Source organism: Ursus americanus, chromosome 13 (assembly GCF_024610735.1).
Source record: "Ursus americanus isolate L20-20 chromosome 13, mUrsAme1.1.p, whole genome shotgun sequence".
NCBI classification, from domain to species: Eukaryota; Metazoa; Chordata; class Mammalia; order Carnivora; family Ursidae; genus Ursus; species Ursus americanus.
Window position 1 is genome coordinate 31203745 of NC_142139.1, and position 15688 is coordinate 31219432.

The 15688-nt window shown below is 45.3% G+C and overlaps 1 protein-coding gene across 1 annotated transcript in view; it reads right to left on the reverse strand.

Moving 5' to 3' along the window:
- RNF150 (ring finger protein 150) overlaps window positions 1–15688 on the reverse strand; it is a 261612-nt gene that overhangs the window by 42772 nt on the left and 203152 nt on the right. The window contains exons 5-6 of the mRNA XM_045798931.2: window positions 13205–13301; window positions 5536–5746 (exon numbers count right to left, since the gene is read on the reverse strand). Of these exons, the coding sequence (XP_045654887.1) occupies window positions 5536–5746; window positions 13205–13301 (308 nt within the window). The remainder of the gene's footprint in view (window positions 1–5535; window positions 5747–13204; window positions 13302–15688) is intronic.

A 15688-nucleotide genomic window follows, 5' to 3' on the forward strand; every position in this document is an offset into this window, starting at 1 on the left:
GGCTGCTGTTTCGGCTATGCTTTAGCAATTATTTTTGTCTCATGAATGCATTTTGAAGAGTATGAGCATATTTTTTTTTCCAAAAAGGCTGACCTATCTCTAGGTTCTTTCAAAAGAGACCATAGTTTAGTAGCCTTCTGTGCTAAGAATATGGTCCCTCCAGTAGAGGTCATCAGGATGTTCAGAAACTAATTCTTTAGCTCTCTCGTGGGACTCTTCCTGACTGTTTCTACTGAAGAGGTGTGGACAGCCTCTCCCACCTCTATCCACTGCTTTGCTCCCCATTCCACTGCTGGACGTATGATGGATATGAAGGGGAACCTGTTCCAAGATTCTTGACTGCGTCACCCATCTTGAGATAATAAAGAGGAGAGAGAAGGAGAGGGAGGTAGAGAAACTGGTAAAGAGATTGTCTGAGGAGAGAGTATGGTCCTGCTGAATGCCACCCCTCTAACAAAAGGGGTGGGGAAGGGCTACCTCCCACACCCAAGCCCAGAGAGGAGTTACTATGAGGGCACCCTAGAGGCAATCCTGAAATGTGTTCTTCTACGTGGGACTGACTCAGAGAGAACGGACTTCAGCCTTCGAAAAGCTAAACCAGACTGTGGACTTGGGTCTCTTTCCTGTCTGGAGGGTAGAGAGAGGAGGCAGATGGCCTGCATGAGGTCAGAGGCCAGACACAGCTGCTGGAACGGAGAGGACTGTCAGGACAGATGACGTGTGAGGGTCCAGACCTGGACTGGGCTCAGCTTGGGCCCTATCCAAAAGGGCCTAGAGGGTCAGGGTACTTCAGCAGACAGCAGCTGCGAACAGACTGGGGATGTACTGGGGAGGCAGGGGGCCCTGCCAGTACGCAAGAGAGCCAGCTGTCCTGAGGCATGGGAATTACAAGGAAAAGGGCCCTGCAAAAAAAAATCTGTGTTTGGGACCTGAAGGGACCTTTAGAACTGTCAGTTACCTAGAAGTGAGCAGAAAATTCCTAGGCCTGCTGGAATTTTCATCCAGGGGAGGGGAATATTATACCCACTCTGTACATTTAAAGTGGCAGTGAGGCAAAAATAAAGATGTATTTTAAACACATCACACATCGTATTTGCGGAATACACTGGATGCACTATGCTTCCCCCAAGGATCAGAGTTGATAGAAAGTTAGCGAAGGAAGTCTCCTGGAGGAATCCCATACCACATTTCATTTCCACTGGCCGAGTACATAATAATTCATGCGTGCCGCTTAACTTCTGTGAAATCTGAAGACCAGATCTCCCAGCAGCACACATTTTGGCATGTGCTCAGAAGATACAGGGGTAGCTTGCAGGTGTCTTGATCTGACCCATCTCCATGCCTCTTTCTAGCTCACAGCTCCCTCCACCCCTCCCACCCTCCACTCTCCACCCTCCACCACCTGGGCTGAAGGCTGGCTTTTCTGGTCAAAGGTAGAAGGAGTAGCAAGTGGGTATGACCAAGAGACTGCTAGAGGGCTGTGGAGTGCAGTGACTCCATAGAGCAAACGGGCAGCTTCCTGAAAGAACAAAGGGAAGGTTTCAGACCCTCCTGAGTGGACGTGGGGTGGCACAGACTGTTTCTGGGGGGAACTAATAGAGTCTTCTCCTCTTGTGTCTTTAGCTCCTGTCTGGAAGTCTGCAAACACACAGAGCTGTTTATTTAGCTGTGTTTTTCTTTGATCCTCAGGAACTTTTCCTCCTCCTGAAGCAAATCCAATAGGCTGCAGCCCGGGCCTGGGGAATGAGACGGCAACGTCTGTTTGGGTGCAGTTCGGCGTGCCCGCAGGTAAAGACCCGCGAGGGACGTCGGAGCGCTCAGGCGCACGCCCCCTTGCACCGAGGCTGGCAATCCCTGTGTGATGTGGGACTGCCATGTGCGGTTGTAAAAGGCAGAACGTCAGACACATTCGAGATAATGCGGACGAGCACATCTTCCTCCCCAATGTCAGACTTGCAACAAGTCTGGGTTTCCTTTGCTGTGTAAGTGCTTTTCTTTTTTCCCTTTCCTGAGACTGGAAATGATCCTTCCATGCCAGATTTTTCCATCCTCACTCTGAAGGCAAGCTGTTCTCCCCCCGCCCCCCCGCCCGAGTGCTGAAACGACTTTCACATGCATTCGATCGACCACACACCAACGCCATTTGCCAGACAGGAGGAGCAGAAGTAGGCATGAGCGAGCAAGGAGGAACGACACACATTTTCGATCTTTCTGAGATTCAGGGAAAAAATGGGGAAAAGGAATACGTACATGAAAGAAGGGAGCAAGCAAGTGTGTTTATTTTTCTCCCCTTGTTCATCCTCGGAGCACAGCGCAGCTAAGCACGGGGCTCTGGAGCCGGACGGTCTGAATTCCAACTCCACCTGTCACTAGCTGGGACCTTGGGCTGCTTTCTTTAATCCCTGTGTGCCTCCATTTCTGCATCAGTAAAATGACAATAAAAATCCTATTTCCCTCAGAGGGCTTAAAAGGGTGCCGGTGCACAGGTGGTGTGATGTATTTGTAGTTATGGTTATTTCCTCATTATCTAGTAATTTCCTGGGTCTGTCGAGATGTGAGGTGGGAAAGGAGAACGTGAAGAAAAGTTAGGTCCAACCTCTACCGGGTTACTTATCTGTGATTCGCAGCAATACCGCACGCCAGCTACACTTCATTCTCCATGCACGTTATTTTTAGACAGCATTAGAGCTCGTTCTAACGGTCTTGATGAGAAGTTGAATCTTTTCACCCATTTATTCACACATCTGTGTTTGTTCATTTATGGATCAGTTATTTGAGTTAGGGCACTAGGCCATTTACAAACTTGTAAACAGCAAAGGATTTTCTTCTTAAGGAATCTCTATAGCCATTTGGTTGGTGACATCAACAATTAATCAGAATGACTGCGTTTGGAACATTCTGTTAGATCCCAATAAATAAAACTAATCAGAAATAAATGGGCTAGGAAAAATAGCTTGAAAATAAACTCAGTTTCTGTATTAAGAGACTGATTTTTCTAGCCATATTCCTGGATGCCATCAGTCTTCAGACTACAGAGGTGGCCTCGGGCCTCTTTTTCCTCAAATTTACCAATAGCTTCCTCTACAATGACCCGGCATTTTTCCTTCTGTCGAACAGGAGCCCCCTGCTTCAAGATTAGGTTGGACACATCTACTGAAGGCCTGTCATGGACTAAACACTCTGAGTCTATTTTAGGCAAAAACAGTTTCGAGATTACGAATTACACAGGTGCAGACCATGATTCTGTATTTCATTTTTGGATGTATTTTAGCCCACAAGTTATGCCTTTCCACTTGTCAGCTGGGCTTTATGGGGATGTATGAAGTATGTATCCACTTTTAAAAATAAGGAATCTCACACATAACACATTTTCTCTTGAGAATGAAATAATATTTTATGGCAAGGAAAAGGATCTGTTTTTGATTGGGTTCTTCTTATGGGCTCGAGAAAAGCTATGCCGTCAGTGTTTTCAAACTGCTGGCAAAATTTTATCGGGCCTCCCAATATACTTCACTTAGACCACGAGCAGTGAAATGTCCGACGGTAAGCAAAGACGTCAACAAACGCAAAAATCACGGGACAGTCTTGTACCCTGAAAAGGGAACTTATCGTTTGACCTGTATCAGCCATTTACTCTTCTGGGCCACGACTCTCTCATGCTAAAAATTAGAAGTTTATCAGGGTGAAGATTAAATGACTATTAAGGTTCTTCTGCCCTGAAAGTGACTAGGACTCTAGGTCTGTGCTCTGGTACGGTAGCCACATGCGACCCCTCACACCTGAACTGCCGCTAGCTCAAACTGAGATGCTCTGTCAATGGAAAACACACACCAGATTTTGAGGAGTTAATACAAAAGAAAGAATGCAAAATATTTTGAGCACATTGGGTTAAATAAAATAGATCATGAAAAGGAACTTCACCTATGTGTTTTACTGTGACTCCAGAAAATTCGAAATTACGTATGTGACTCACAGGATATTAATACTGGACAGCACCGCCCTAGACCTTCAAAACAAAGGGATGGGAATTTTTTAAGGACTTCGAATGTTTTAAGTCATTGTTTCAATATTGTGGTTGTTATGCCTCTAAAAGTCATGTTTTCAAAGTCAAAATTCTTATCCACCCAAAACTAATAAACTGTGCGGGGAGAGATAATTTGCCACCAAGTTCCTCTTAAAGTTACTTTCTGTTGAGGACCTCGGGAAGTTCTACAGTCATTATACTCAACATTCAAACCCTATGGTAATGTCTCAATTACCCCATATGAGATTATCAGGAAATATACCAAAATGTTATTAAAAGTGATTATTTCCAGGTGGTGTGCTGAGTGATTTTTGTATTCTTTTTTATTCTTTTCTTCATGTTTCAATCTTTCAACAGTGAGGTCTGTTGGTTTCTTCATCAGAAAAAAAGCATATCTTTACAATTCAGGCTGAATAATTTTACAAATTCTACGAATATCACAAATATGTAAAAAAGAGACCAACTTAAAAGGAAATATCCCCAAAGGCTTTAATCTGCTTTTCTCCATTTCCAAATTTTCTGTAGTGAATAGGTTACTTCTATAAAGAGAAATAATACACCTTATTTTAACATCTCAATTTCCACCCACCCTTTAAACCTTAAACCAAAGTTAATTTGCATGCTGGTTTTCTTAGACCTCCTGAAGGTTTTCTCTCTCCTGTGTAAGACTAAAGAGCAGGCAAGAAGAAAGGGAGGCGGTAAACAGAAGGGGGAATGAACCATGAGAGACTATGGACTCTGGGAAACAAACTGAGGGCTTCGTGGGGGGGGAATGGGATAGGCCGGTGATGGGTAGTAAGGAGGGCACATATTGCATGGTGCACCGGGTGTTATATGCAAGTAATGAATCATGGAACATTGCATCAAAAACTAGGGATGTACTGTATGGTGACTAACATAATATAATAAAAAAATATTATTAAAAAAAAGAGCAGACACTTTAGGTTTTAGCTTCAATCTTGATGCTAACACAGCTATTTAATATTTTTATAACTACCATCAAACAGAACCAGAGTTCGAGTATGTGCGGAGGATGGTGAAGAAATCCAGGGGAAAGTTTAATATGCCACAATGTACGGGTTAGGCTGGACTGTACAAACACCCATCTAAAGGAATGCCGTTTCCATCTGAGTCCTGCAGCAACAGCGGAGAGCACCCCCCTGCATGTAGCCCGGACCAGCTCACAGGGCCATGTGCACACTTTCTCTCTATCCCTCTCTTTCTTTCTTTCCTTCTCTCTATCCCTCTCTTTCTTTCTTTCCTTCTCCTTTCTTTTTTCTTTTCTTTCTTTTCCTTTCTCTTTCTCACACACACACACACACACACAGTGTGTGTCCTAGCCCAGTCCCGCTAAGCCTCCCCTGCAGTTGCTTTTTTCACTTGCCCTTCACCAGACCAGACCCAGCACCCTACACACTTCAGGTACCCACTTCTTGAGGAAAAGTGTCTTTTTCTAATTCCCATCTGGTGACAACCCTGTGGACGATGGCGCTAAGCACAGTAGAACTTACTGTTAGTAGTAAAGATGACTTCTCCTTCCTGCAGGGCGGGGTCTGTATCCGGCACCACCTGCAAGGCTCCCACCGTCCGGACAGCAGGGTCCAGAGTGACTGAACTTTCGTTTACAGTCGTGTCGCTCGCGCCTGTGATCTGGTTGGTGGGTGGGCCTCCCAGAGATCCATCGAAGTCGGTGGGCAAGTCATCCATGCAGTCGGCGTTGGGCTGATACGAACAGAAAAGGATCTGTCCTTAGTGCTTGTCGCCAAGTTAGAGATGAAAGGTTTACAGCCTAAGTATTTTGTCTCAGTGGAAAACCAAGTTCTTTACTGTTTTCCTCCTGAATCACTTAAAAAAATATTCCATTATAGTTTCTGTAACTAACATGAAAACATCTTCCAAAATTTCCTTTTCAAGGGTTCCATTTAGATCTAGATATAACATTTTCATTCCAGGAGAAGCAATATTCATATATTACTATCATCTTGGGGGGGATAAGGCATTTATTTATAATGATAGCCCTTCCTTATCTATAATGTTTACTCCTCATATAGGAAGTAGCCGGCAGCTGATAATTACCCCTGAAGACCCATGCATTGCTTGCAAATGCACTGATGACAGCAGAGTAGGGGAGGGGCACAGAATCTGCCTCATGGTGCACTGTTTAGTAGAGATACACACAAAAGCACAGGGTGAGGCTGTTTTTGTTGTGGCGGTGGGTAAACATGAGCTAAAAGCCAGCTGTAAAAACTAACCTATTTACTTAACAGGCAAATTAATCATAGGTTTGTCAAATCCTCTAAATTAAAATTTTAGAATCCTAAAACTAGGGTGATGCCATCTAGTTTAATGATCCACTCATTGCAAGACTTCCCCTCCCTTCAGGCCCTCATCCTCGGATCTCAGACAGCCTCACTTGAATAACATGAAAATGGGGAGCTCTCTGCTTTCGGGGCAGTCTGTGTTGGCTAGATCTGTTACACTATTCATCCTATCATTGGGCAAAATCTTACCCTTGGCAAGGTTTTCTCTTTGGTCTTAATTCTGCTATTTGAAATTATATTGAATATATTTATATCTCTTCCACAAACAGCTTTTAAAATGATTTTCAGTTGTTGTGCCTCTTTCTAAACTCCAAAATCATTTCAAAAGGATGGTGTTGCAGAGACACACGGTCTTGAGAAATATGAAGAACAGCCAGGACTTAAATTCTTCTTTGCTTGATCTAACCATCAACATTGCCTTGAGTGATGACCATTACGTGGTTTTGCACTTGCAATGGACGCAGATCAGGACAGGCAGGATCAGGGGAGGAAAATTCTGGATTGGCACTGATTGAATTAACATCACAATGGCTACACTGTGCTCAAAGTTCACCCAAAGGGAAAATCTATAACTCATGGACTCACGGGGAGCACAAAGCAAGAAACCCAAAGCGGGGGACTCTTGTCTTAATTTTCCACTCTTAAACCAGTCTCCCAAGCTCCACACCTGGGTTTCCAATAGTCAGCTGGAAATTTCCATCAGTCTCATAAAAAACTCAAATTCAGATCATTTCTTCTATCTCTGTATTTTCTCTTCGTTTCACCTTCTTCATCTCTATTGGAAGTGAGCCAATTCATTGAAACACAAGTTATCCAAAGTCAGTTCACTGAAAGACCAACCCACCATATTTATTAAACTTAGAGGTCGTAACACTGGACACGAGCAGGTATGTTATGGACTTTTTCTCCCCATTCCCAGCCTTCCTATTTCCTTCATAGTTTCTTCCCTGGTATATTTCATTCTCTACTTTCTTACCAGAGCACTTTTTAAAAAACAAAACAACTAAAAAAAATGGGGCACCTGAGTGGCTCAGTCAGTTCATCATCTGTCTTTGGCTCAGGTCAAGATCCTGGAGTCCTGGGATCGAGGCTTGCATTGGCCTCCCTGTCAGAGGGGAGTCTGCTTCTCCCTCTAACCGTCCCCCCTCTCATGCTTTCTCCCCCTCACTCTCTTTCTCTCTCTCAAATAAATAGAAGTCTTAAAAACCCCCAAAAATGTATGATTCTTCTTTTCTCTTAAAGAATGAATTATAAGCTCCTTAGTGGGGCAAAATAGGGTCTCTACACCCTCACCTCAGCCAGCTTTTCTGGCCTCACCTCAGCCTTTGAAACACAGACCATATATTTGCTATCTCAGCGCTTCCCCTTATGCTGTTCCTCTGCTCAGCCCCAAACATCCTCACCCCCTTTCCCATCCCCAGGTCTCAAACTAACTGTGATGAATTCCTAACCATCCTTCAATTCCCAGGCCAAATGTCACCTTTTCTAAGTAGTGTTCCCTCCCAGGTAGCATCTTTGATACTGTGACAGTTTGTAGGCATTTTTCTCTTTCTGTTACAGTTTATTTGTAACCGGGCTTATCTTTGTCTCACTCTACTGGTCCACAAGATTTCTTCTCCGCCCCCCCCCCAGTTTTATTCAGATATAACTGACATGTAACACTGGTAGTTTAGACAACAGGATGACTTGATACACACATATATACTGGACAATGATTAACACATAAGTTTAGTCAATATCCATTACCCCATATAATTAGAAGTTTATTCTTGTGATGAGAACTTTAAAGACCTACTCTCTTAGCAACTTTCAAACATACAATACAGGATTGTTACCATGCTGCACCTTACATCCCCAGGATTTTTTTATCTTATCATTTGACCACCCTCACCCACTTCACCCCTACCACAACCCCTGGCCTCTGGCAACTACCAGTCTGTTCTCTGTTTCTATGAGCTCAGGTTTTTACGTTCCACATATAAATGAGACATGGGCTTTTTAAAGTAAAGCCACTACATTATATTGGTCTTGAATTCCAAGCCCTATGCTCAGTAAATGTCAATTTGAATATTTTATCCCAGTCTCAGTTTACTGTTGTGAGAAGCTGGGAATGTTAGTGTCCACCCTAGATCAATGAAGGGAGGATTTGAGAAAATGCTTTTAAAAATTGTCAAGTTGTGTGTGAAGGCAGGGTATGCTATTCAAGGGTAGAATATGCCACCCCAAAATGTGCCGCTGACGTAGGATTATTTTACAGTTAAACACAGTCAAGAAGAAGCAGATAAAGAGATGTTCTCTGCCCTCTCCCCGCCTTATTTCTCTTGACAAAATACAATAAAAAAAGATACCCACTGTAATGGGAACTTCATGATCTGCAAGCTGTGCTTTCAGGTCATAAATTTGTAAAGGTGGCCTCCCTCCTTGTACCAGGAAGAGAAGAACGTTCTTATCACCAGAGTCTGGGAGTTGACACCAAAATGGATCTGTAATAACACATCTTACTACCATGACCTCATCTACCATTAGTTTCCCTCATATATGTACTTTCCCACAATTTGCTTCCCTAGAAACTCAGGGTCCTTTTCCTTTGTCTTGTCACTTTTCTAAAAATTTTTCTTTCGTGAAGATGCTCTACATGTCCAGGTTCTACCACCCCTTTGAGTTACTCATCCCTCGGCGCTCCCATGCGCATGTGCAATGCACATGTGAGTAAATGTCTAGCTCTTTCTCTCTCTCTCTTTTTTTAAAGATTTTATTTATTTATTTGACAGAGAGAGAGACAGCCAGTGAGAGAGAGAACACAAGCAGGGGGAGTGGGAGAGGAAGAAGCAGGATCCCAGCAGAGCAGGGAGCCTGATGCGGGGCTCAATCCCAGGACCCTGGGATTACACCCTGAGCCGAAGGCAGACGCTTAACAACTGAGCCACCCAGGCACCCCTAGCTGTTTTTCTCTCAGTAATCTTTTGCCAGTCTCATTTACAGGACCCCGACCAGAGAACCTAGGAAGGTAGAAGGGAAAAACATGTTTTTTCTTCCCCCACAGTATATAAAAGTACTTCTAAGCAAAACTGATTGTGTGTGGGGTGTCACGGAAGAAAAGATTTCACGATGAGAATACGCTGCTGGTTGGTCTTTCATCCAGAAGCATCTGAATGCAGTCACAGATGCGATAACAACTGACATATTTTTCAAAATGTTGACTTCTCTTGTCAATATTGTTCCTTTGTTTTATCTCTTTTCTTTTAAAAAAAAAGTTATTAATTTTGATGCAGAATGTTCTCTTTTACTTTGTGGACTAGGAGGAACAGTATTATATCCTTAACAGAAGGGGAAAAGAGAAAGAGCTAATCAGCTCAGTGAGACTGCTAATTGTGGCATACATGGATAATTTGGCTTAGGTATAATATTTAATAGACCACAACTTACAGAAACTCAGTTTATATCCACTCTAAGTGGTTCATCAAATAGAAGAATATTTTGAAAAGAAACCCAATTTATAGAGTTCCAAGAGAAATTACAGTCACAATGTTTAGCAGAGATGACAAACGCCATCTGCAAGTGAATCCGGTCTAGGTATTCAAACTCAGGTGAGCACGGGAAAACTCCTCAAATAAACCAATCTCTAAATAGCCAGGAACCTGGGAATACCCCAGCTACATGGGATTTCTATGCAGTAACTATCGTCCTGTTCCTATCAGGACAACAGTGACAGGAGAAGGTGTTTGCTGGGATACGAACCACCTGGCTGTCATGGTACCTTGTAGCACTCTCTGAGACCCGTGTTCTGTCGTCTACAAAGACACCTCTAGACCTGACTGGAGAGAAAGGAGGGTGAAGCACTGTTGTGTAGATAAAGGGATGAGAACACTTCTGACAAGAAAGGGCCCCCTGCCCCTTTAAGGAGCAGTATTTTCTTTCTCTTTCTTTTTTTAAAGGTTTATTTATTTGAGCAAGAGAGAGAGATGTGAGAGAGAGGGCACACAGGGGGAGGGGCAGAGGGAGAGGGAGAATCCCAAACAGAACTTGTGATGCGGGGCTCGATCTCACGACCCTGATATCATGACCTGACCCTGATATCATGACCTGAGCCGAGATCAAGAGTAGGATGCTTAACTCAGTGTGCCACCCAGGCTCCCCAGTATTTATTTCTCTTGGCAAAATACAATAAAAAAAGATACCCACTGTAATGGGAACTTCATGATCTGCAAGCTGTGCTTTCACTCCTTAGCTCATTTGAGAGAAATCCACTTACGAAATGAAAATGTCCCCAGTTTCCAGCTTTCAACTGACAGGGATTTGCCTTATAGCACAGGTGTGTACAAGGATACTCAAAGACAACAAAACCAAAACTAAAAACGAGCCAAAAAATCCGTACCACCTGTATCTGGACAATTTGACCAAGATTACAACCGAGTCCTTGGTGAGCGAACACTGTTCAAAGGAGGGTCAGCCTGAAATTCATAGATCCGATTCTGTGACCGGCAGCCTTCAGACCCCAAAGGGCAACAAGGCCACAGACCTTGACCGAGCACTTGGCATATGAAAGGGATACAGAGATAAGAACCAACAGGCACTAATTGTTAGAGACTGACAAGCTCTTTTCAATTTTCCTTAAGAATGGAATATAAGGAATTTAGAAAAAATATAAAACAATCTCTTCAAGCAGCATAGAAAGGCTTTCAGTCAGCTCTAGGAAGTGCTTGCTAATTGAGAAGGTGGCGAGCTTGTCCAGTGACATGGAAAGTTAAACGAATGCAATAAAACGTCATCTTTCTGGTATAGTTCAGGCATAGTGCTACCCAATGGCGAAGTATGGAGTGGAACAACATCCCAAATTCCTCCCAGATCCAGACTTCAGTACCATTCTCTGGGACAAAACCAGAAAAGCCTTCGGGAGGCAAGAGGGTAGCCATATGCCTTGGTGTTTCCCGAGAAGTAGCACGCATGCTTTCTTCTTCCTGGAGGCTGTTTTGTTCTCTGGGTCAAGCTCAGATGCGTGTCATGTTCTTGTTCAGCTAGACTTATGAATCCTTAGTAAAATCCAAAAGATGCTACCCGTGTTTATTTTTCTGGAACTCAGGTGTGCTAAGTAAAATCCTATCGTCCATACTTGGTGGGCGTGGAACCATAAACAAAATGCCCAACTGCTAAAAGTGAAAATGTTATTCATTTTGGAAATAAGCCCAAGGGCCACGCAATAATTCTATTTTTAAAACAGTGTCTTTTTCTCAACTCATTCTCAAGTAGCTTCTGGAGAAGTCATACCTCCTCTGGAAAAGTCTGAAGTCAAATGCTATTTAGTACAAAACTTAACTACCAGGGGCAGTTTGGTTTCATTGTCCTGACCAGGAAGCACTGGAGCTTCGGAAATACCCTGAGGAACAGGAACTGGGTCAAATAATGTGAATGTCTACCTTTCACTGTAAGGATTCTAAAGACGTTGGAGACAAAAGACAACATACACATATGCAAGCACACACGTACATACATTTCCCCCTCCCCGTATGAACCAGGTGCAGCCAGAAATGTAAAAAGTGCAAACCCTGAGTTCAATTTTCTAAGCTCCCAATATCTGGTAGAGAGGTTGGGTTCTTACTAATATTTCATGTTCGCTGTAATTGATTTTCACCTTGAATGCATTACGCCTTTACAACTCTGGTCTGAAAATTTAGTGCATTGCCTTTCAAAATCTAGCTCAAAGCCACGGTCACACGAGTTCATTTGTGTTTGGTGTATCAACCATGAAAAACAGCACACAGCTGGCGTGGACGCAGCTGGTACCGGGTAGAATACCGGGTAGAAAATTCTGCCAATGCCTGACCTCTGAATGCTTCCGGTGTGCCCTCTCCAACAGAGCCACTCTGCGAGTCCTAGGATAATTAGCCCTTTGGCATTAAAGGAAACCTTTGATATCTGATCCTTTCTTCTTCAGTGATATCTTGGGACCCTTAACATTCTCTTTATTCTCTGCCATTAGTGGTGAGAAGCGACAACAGAGAGGCTGCGGCAGAGTGGAGGGAACGGGGAGGAGGTTGCGCTCCGTATCCTGTTTGTCTAGCTGCTTTCGGACAGCGCCTATGTTTGTCCCACATCCCTGTGCAGCCCTCGGATCTGGTGGCCCGGCTCGCTTCCGGCCCTCACTGCAGTAGCTGGTGCCTCACCAACCACCCGCTTGTGGGCTTCGCATGCATACGGTCCTGGGAAAGCCCTTCCCTGGAGCAGCGAGCCGGCCAGCTGGTGGGGTTCGCTTTGCACTGGGGGAGAGGCTAAATTTCATAAACACACAACTGAGGGCACCAGCGGGATGGTAGCGCTAGAATGAAGGGGCTCTGGCTCTGCTTTCCTGTTCAGTCAAGGTCTCTCCGGAGACCTGAGTTGAGCAGGGGCTCGGGGCCAGAGTCTCAGTGGCTGGCTTTCCCTCCCCTTGTTCAGGAGAGCTCCTTTCCCAGGAAAGCTAGGTGCAGGGCAGCCTCAGAAAGCACGGCACGCAGATGCCCTTGCAGACAGTGCGTGAGTAAGGACACAGGAGGCGAGCAATGGGCAACTGGGCCGTCCGCCCTCTGCCGTGTCCTGCCTGCGCTCACACCCTGGAGCCCAGATGAGAAACTACAAGCTTCTCGAGAAGCAACATCTCGAGTCACAGGCGTGGATGTGGTGAGAGGGTCGTGATGTGCTCCAACTGAGAGAAGTGAGAGGAGAAATGTTTTCAGACATGGGTGTCCTCTTGGGGCCTCAGCGGATGATACCCCTGCTGTGCAGATGAGGGGTCAGAGAAAATCCACGTGTGATGTTTTCTCCCTGCTTTGGGGGTAATGCAGAAAGACACACATTACGATGCTGTAGGCTGGGCTGTGCTTACCGGGATCCCTAGGGCTTTAAGAATGTTCATCTTGCACATGGGACAGGTGCGATGGTCTAGAAGCCAGGGGTCAACACAGGACTTGTGGAAAAGATGCCTGCAATGAGAACCATACATCTTAGAGCGGCGGTAACTGCAGAGACGACCTAGTCCACCACAGCCCAGAGACTTGTCCAAGGTCACTCGACTGCTCAGAGGCAGAGCCAAGACTCAAACCTCCGTCTCCTAGCTCCTGGGCCAGGGAGCTTCCGCTTATACCCTGCACTGCTACAGTCAGAATTTGTCTGGATCCCAGGTCTGTCCTCTGTGATTCACAACTGAGTCTTTCAAGTTTTAGAAAATGTAGAGAATGAGAGACTTTTCTCTTTCTCAGTAGGAAGAATGCTTAGCGGAAAGAATGTAAGCAGGGAGGCTGCATAAACCTTTGAGGATAACTCGACAGAGGCTACTTGCAAATAAATCCAAAGTTTCTTTTTCCACGGTCAGAAGACAACTGCAAAATAAAGGCTTGTTTCCATTAATATTTGGGCTATTACACAAAAGGGCAGAAGAGCTCCTGGAAGCATTTAACAACACAGATGACATTTTATGTTGTGATGGCTGCTGGCTGTCAAGTCAGAAGCTGCAGTGAGCCGTCCTGTAGCCTTTACTGTTGGCGCAGCTGATGTGCTCAATGCCACTGCCGCTCTCACGCACCAGGCCCGGGAGCCTTCCCTGCGAGCCAGCAGAAGCGGGGCACTAGGAGGGGCAGGAGGGGGGCTTCCTAACTGACCTTTCACTCAACTTGGCTCTCAGGGGCCCAAGAGATCATCAGGGACCGCTCGAGTCAGAAGCTTTGCTTCTCACTCACAAGACTCCTGACCACAGGCAAAAGTAGTCAGAACTTCCTGCCTGGGGCAGGAAGAGAGGGAACGGTCTGTCTGAAGTATGAGGGCTTCGCAGGACATCCCGTCCGTGCCTGACCTCGTCCTCGGTGCTGCACTATTCCCGGAATACGTTTACTCTCTCTCGCCTTTGTCTTCTTTCATAGTAACGGTTCTAATCGTTTACTTTGTGTTAGAGGGCTTTAGGCTCAAATGCTTCAAAGGGACCCTTAAACAAGGGAAGAGCGCAGCAAGGGCCAGCTTTTAAATGGAAACTGAGAAGAAACCCACGTGCTGAGGCTGGGGTTAGCTGTACACTGGACGGGATTAGGTTGGGGATTAGAACAGGAGGAGAGGAGCAACCTGCATGTGTCATCATGTTCCCAGATGATCGTTTGGAATGCCCGCAGATTTATTCCTTGGAAGATACACATCACACTCATTTGTTCCTACATCCATACATTCGGCCAACAAGTAACAAATGCCAAGGATCGTCCTCAACGTGGGGAATCAGCATGGTAATGATTTGGCTTCTTCCCTTAGGGGGTGTAAGAGGAGGAGCAGATGTTAATAAAATACTAGAAATCAACTACTCAGCGACAACAGTGCGCGTATCGCATTAGAAGAACACGGGGTTCGGGGAGGCTTATAACTGGGAGACTTATCTAGTTCGGGTACTCAGGGGAGATCTTCCTGATGAAGTGGCAAAGCGAACACTTGAGGGCTACACGGACATTATCCGCATGGAGGGGAGGGGAGAAGAAGGAGGGCATTCTAGGCAGAATGATGGACTGGCACGAGAGCCCCGAGCTGGGCACAGGCAGAAGTGAGGGAGGGACTAATGCGGGATGAACCCCCCCGACCCCCAGAAGCAGTGCAGACCTCCCCATGTTTGGGCTCTTCACTAGGGGAGCAAGCTTGGAATCTGAACGTGCTCATCAACTGGTGTTCCTTTGGGAAAACTGCTGGACATCATGATCCTTCTGACTGTTCTGGGGAGGCAGCCTCTGCTGCGTCTCCTGCACACGTGCTGGTGTAAGAACGACGGGAGGCCAGTCAGCAGCTGTCTGAGCCTCAATAAGTCTCTTCTGATCCCTAAGCCTCAGATACCCCACCTGGAAGCTGGAGATACATGCAGAGACATCTTCCCAGAGTCTCCAGTCCGCAAAAGCTGGTAATTATTCTCGAACGCCCCTAGGCATTCCACTCTGTGCACTGGTCATTCTGACATCTCTGTGATGGTAAGTTCTGTGGGTCAACCTGGCTAGGCTGCAGGGCCCAGTCATTCAATCAAACCCTAATCGAGGGGATGTCACAGATCTGGTTAACATCTATAGTCAGTTGACTTTACATAGAGGAGATGATCCTAATCTATTGAGGTGGGCCTTATCTAATCAGTTAAAGGCCATAAGAACAAAACTGAGGTTTTCTGAAGAAGCAGAAATTCTGCCTCCAGTCCACGGCATCAGATTCTGCCCGAATTCCTAGCCTGTAGGCCTGCCCTGCAGACTCCTGACTTGCCAGCCCTATAATTGTGTTAAGCCAATTTCTTGAAAAATCAATGCCTTGAAAACTCCCTTATATACATACGATATATAATATAGTACAATACAGTGGGATT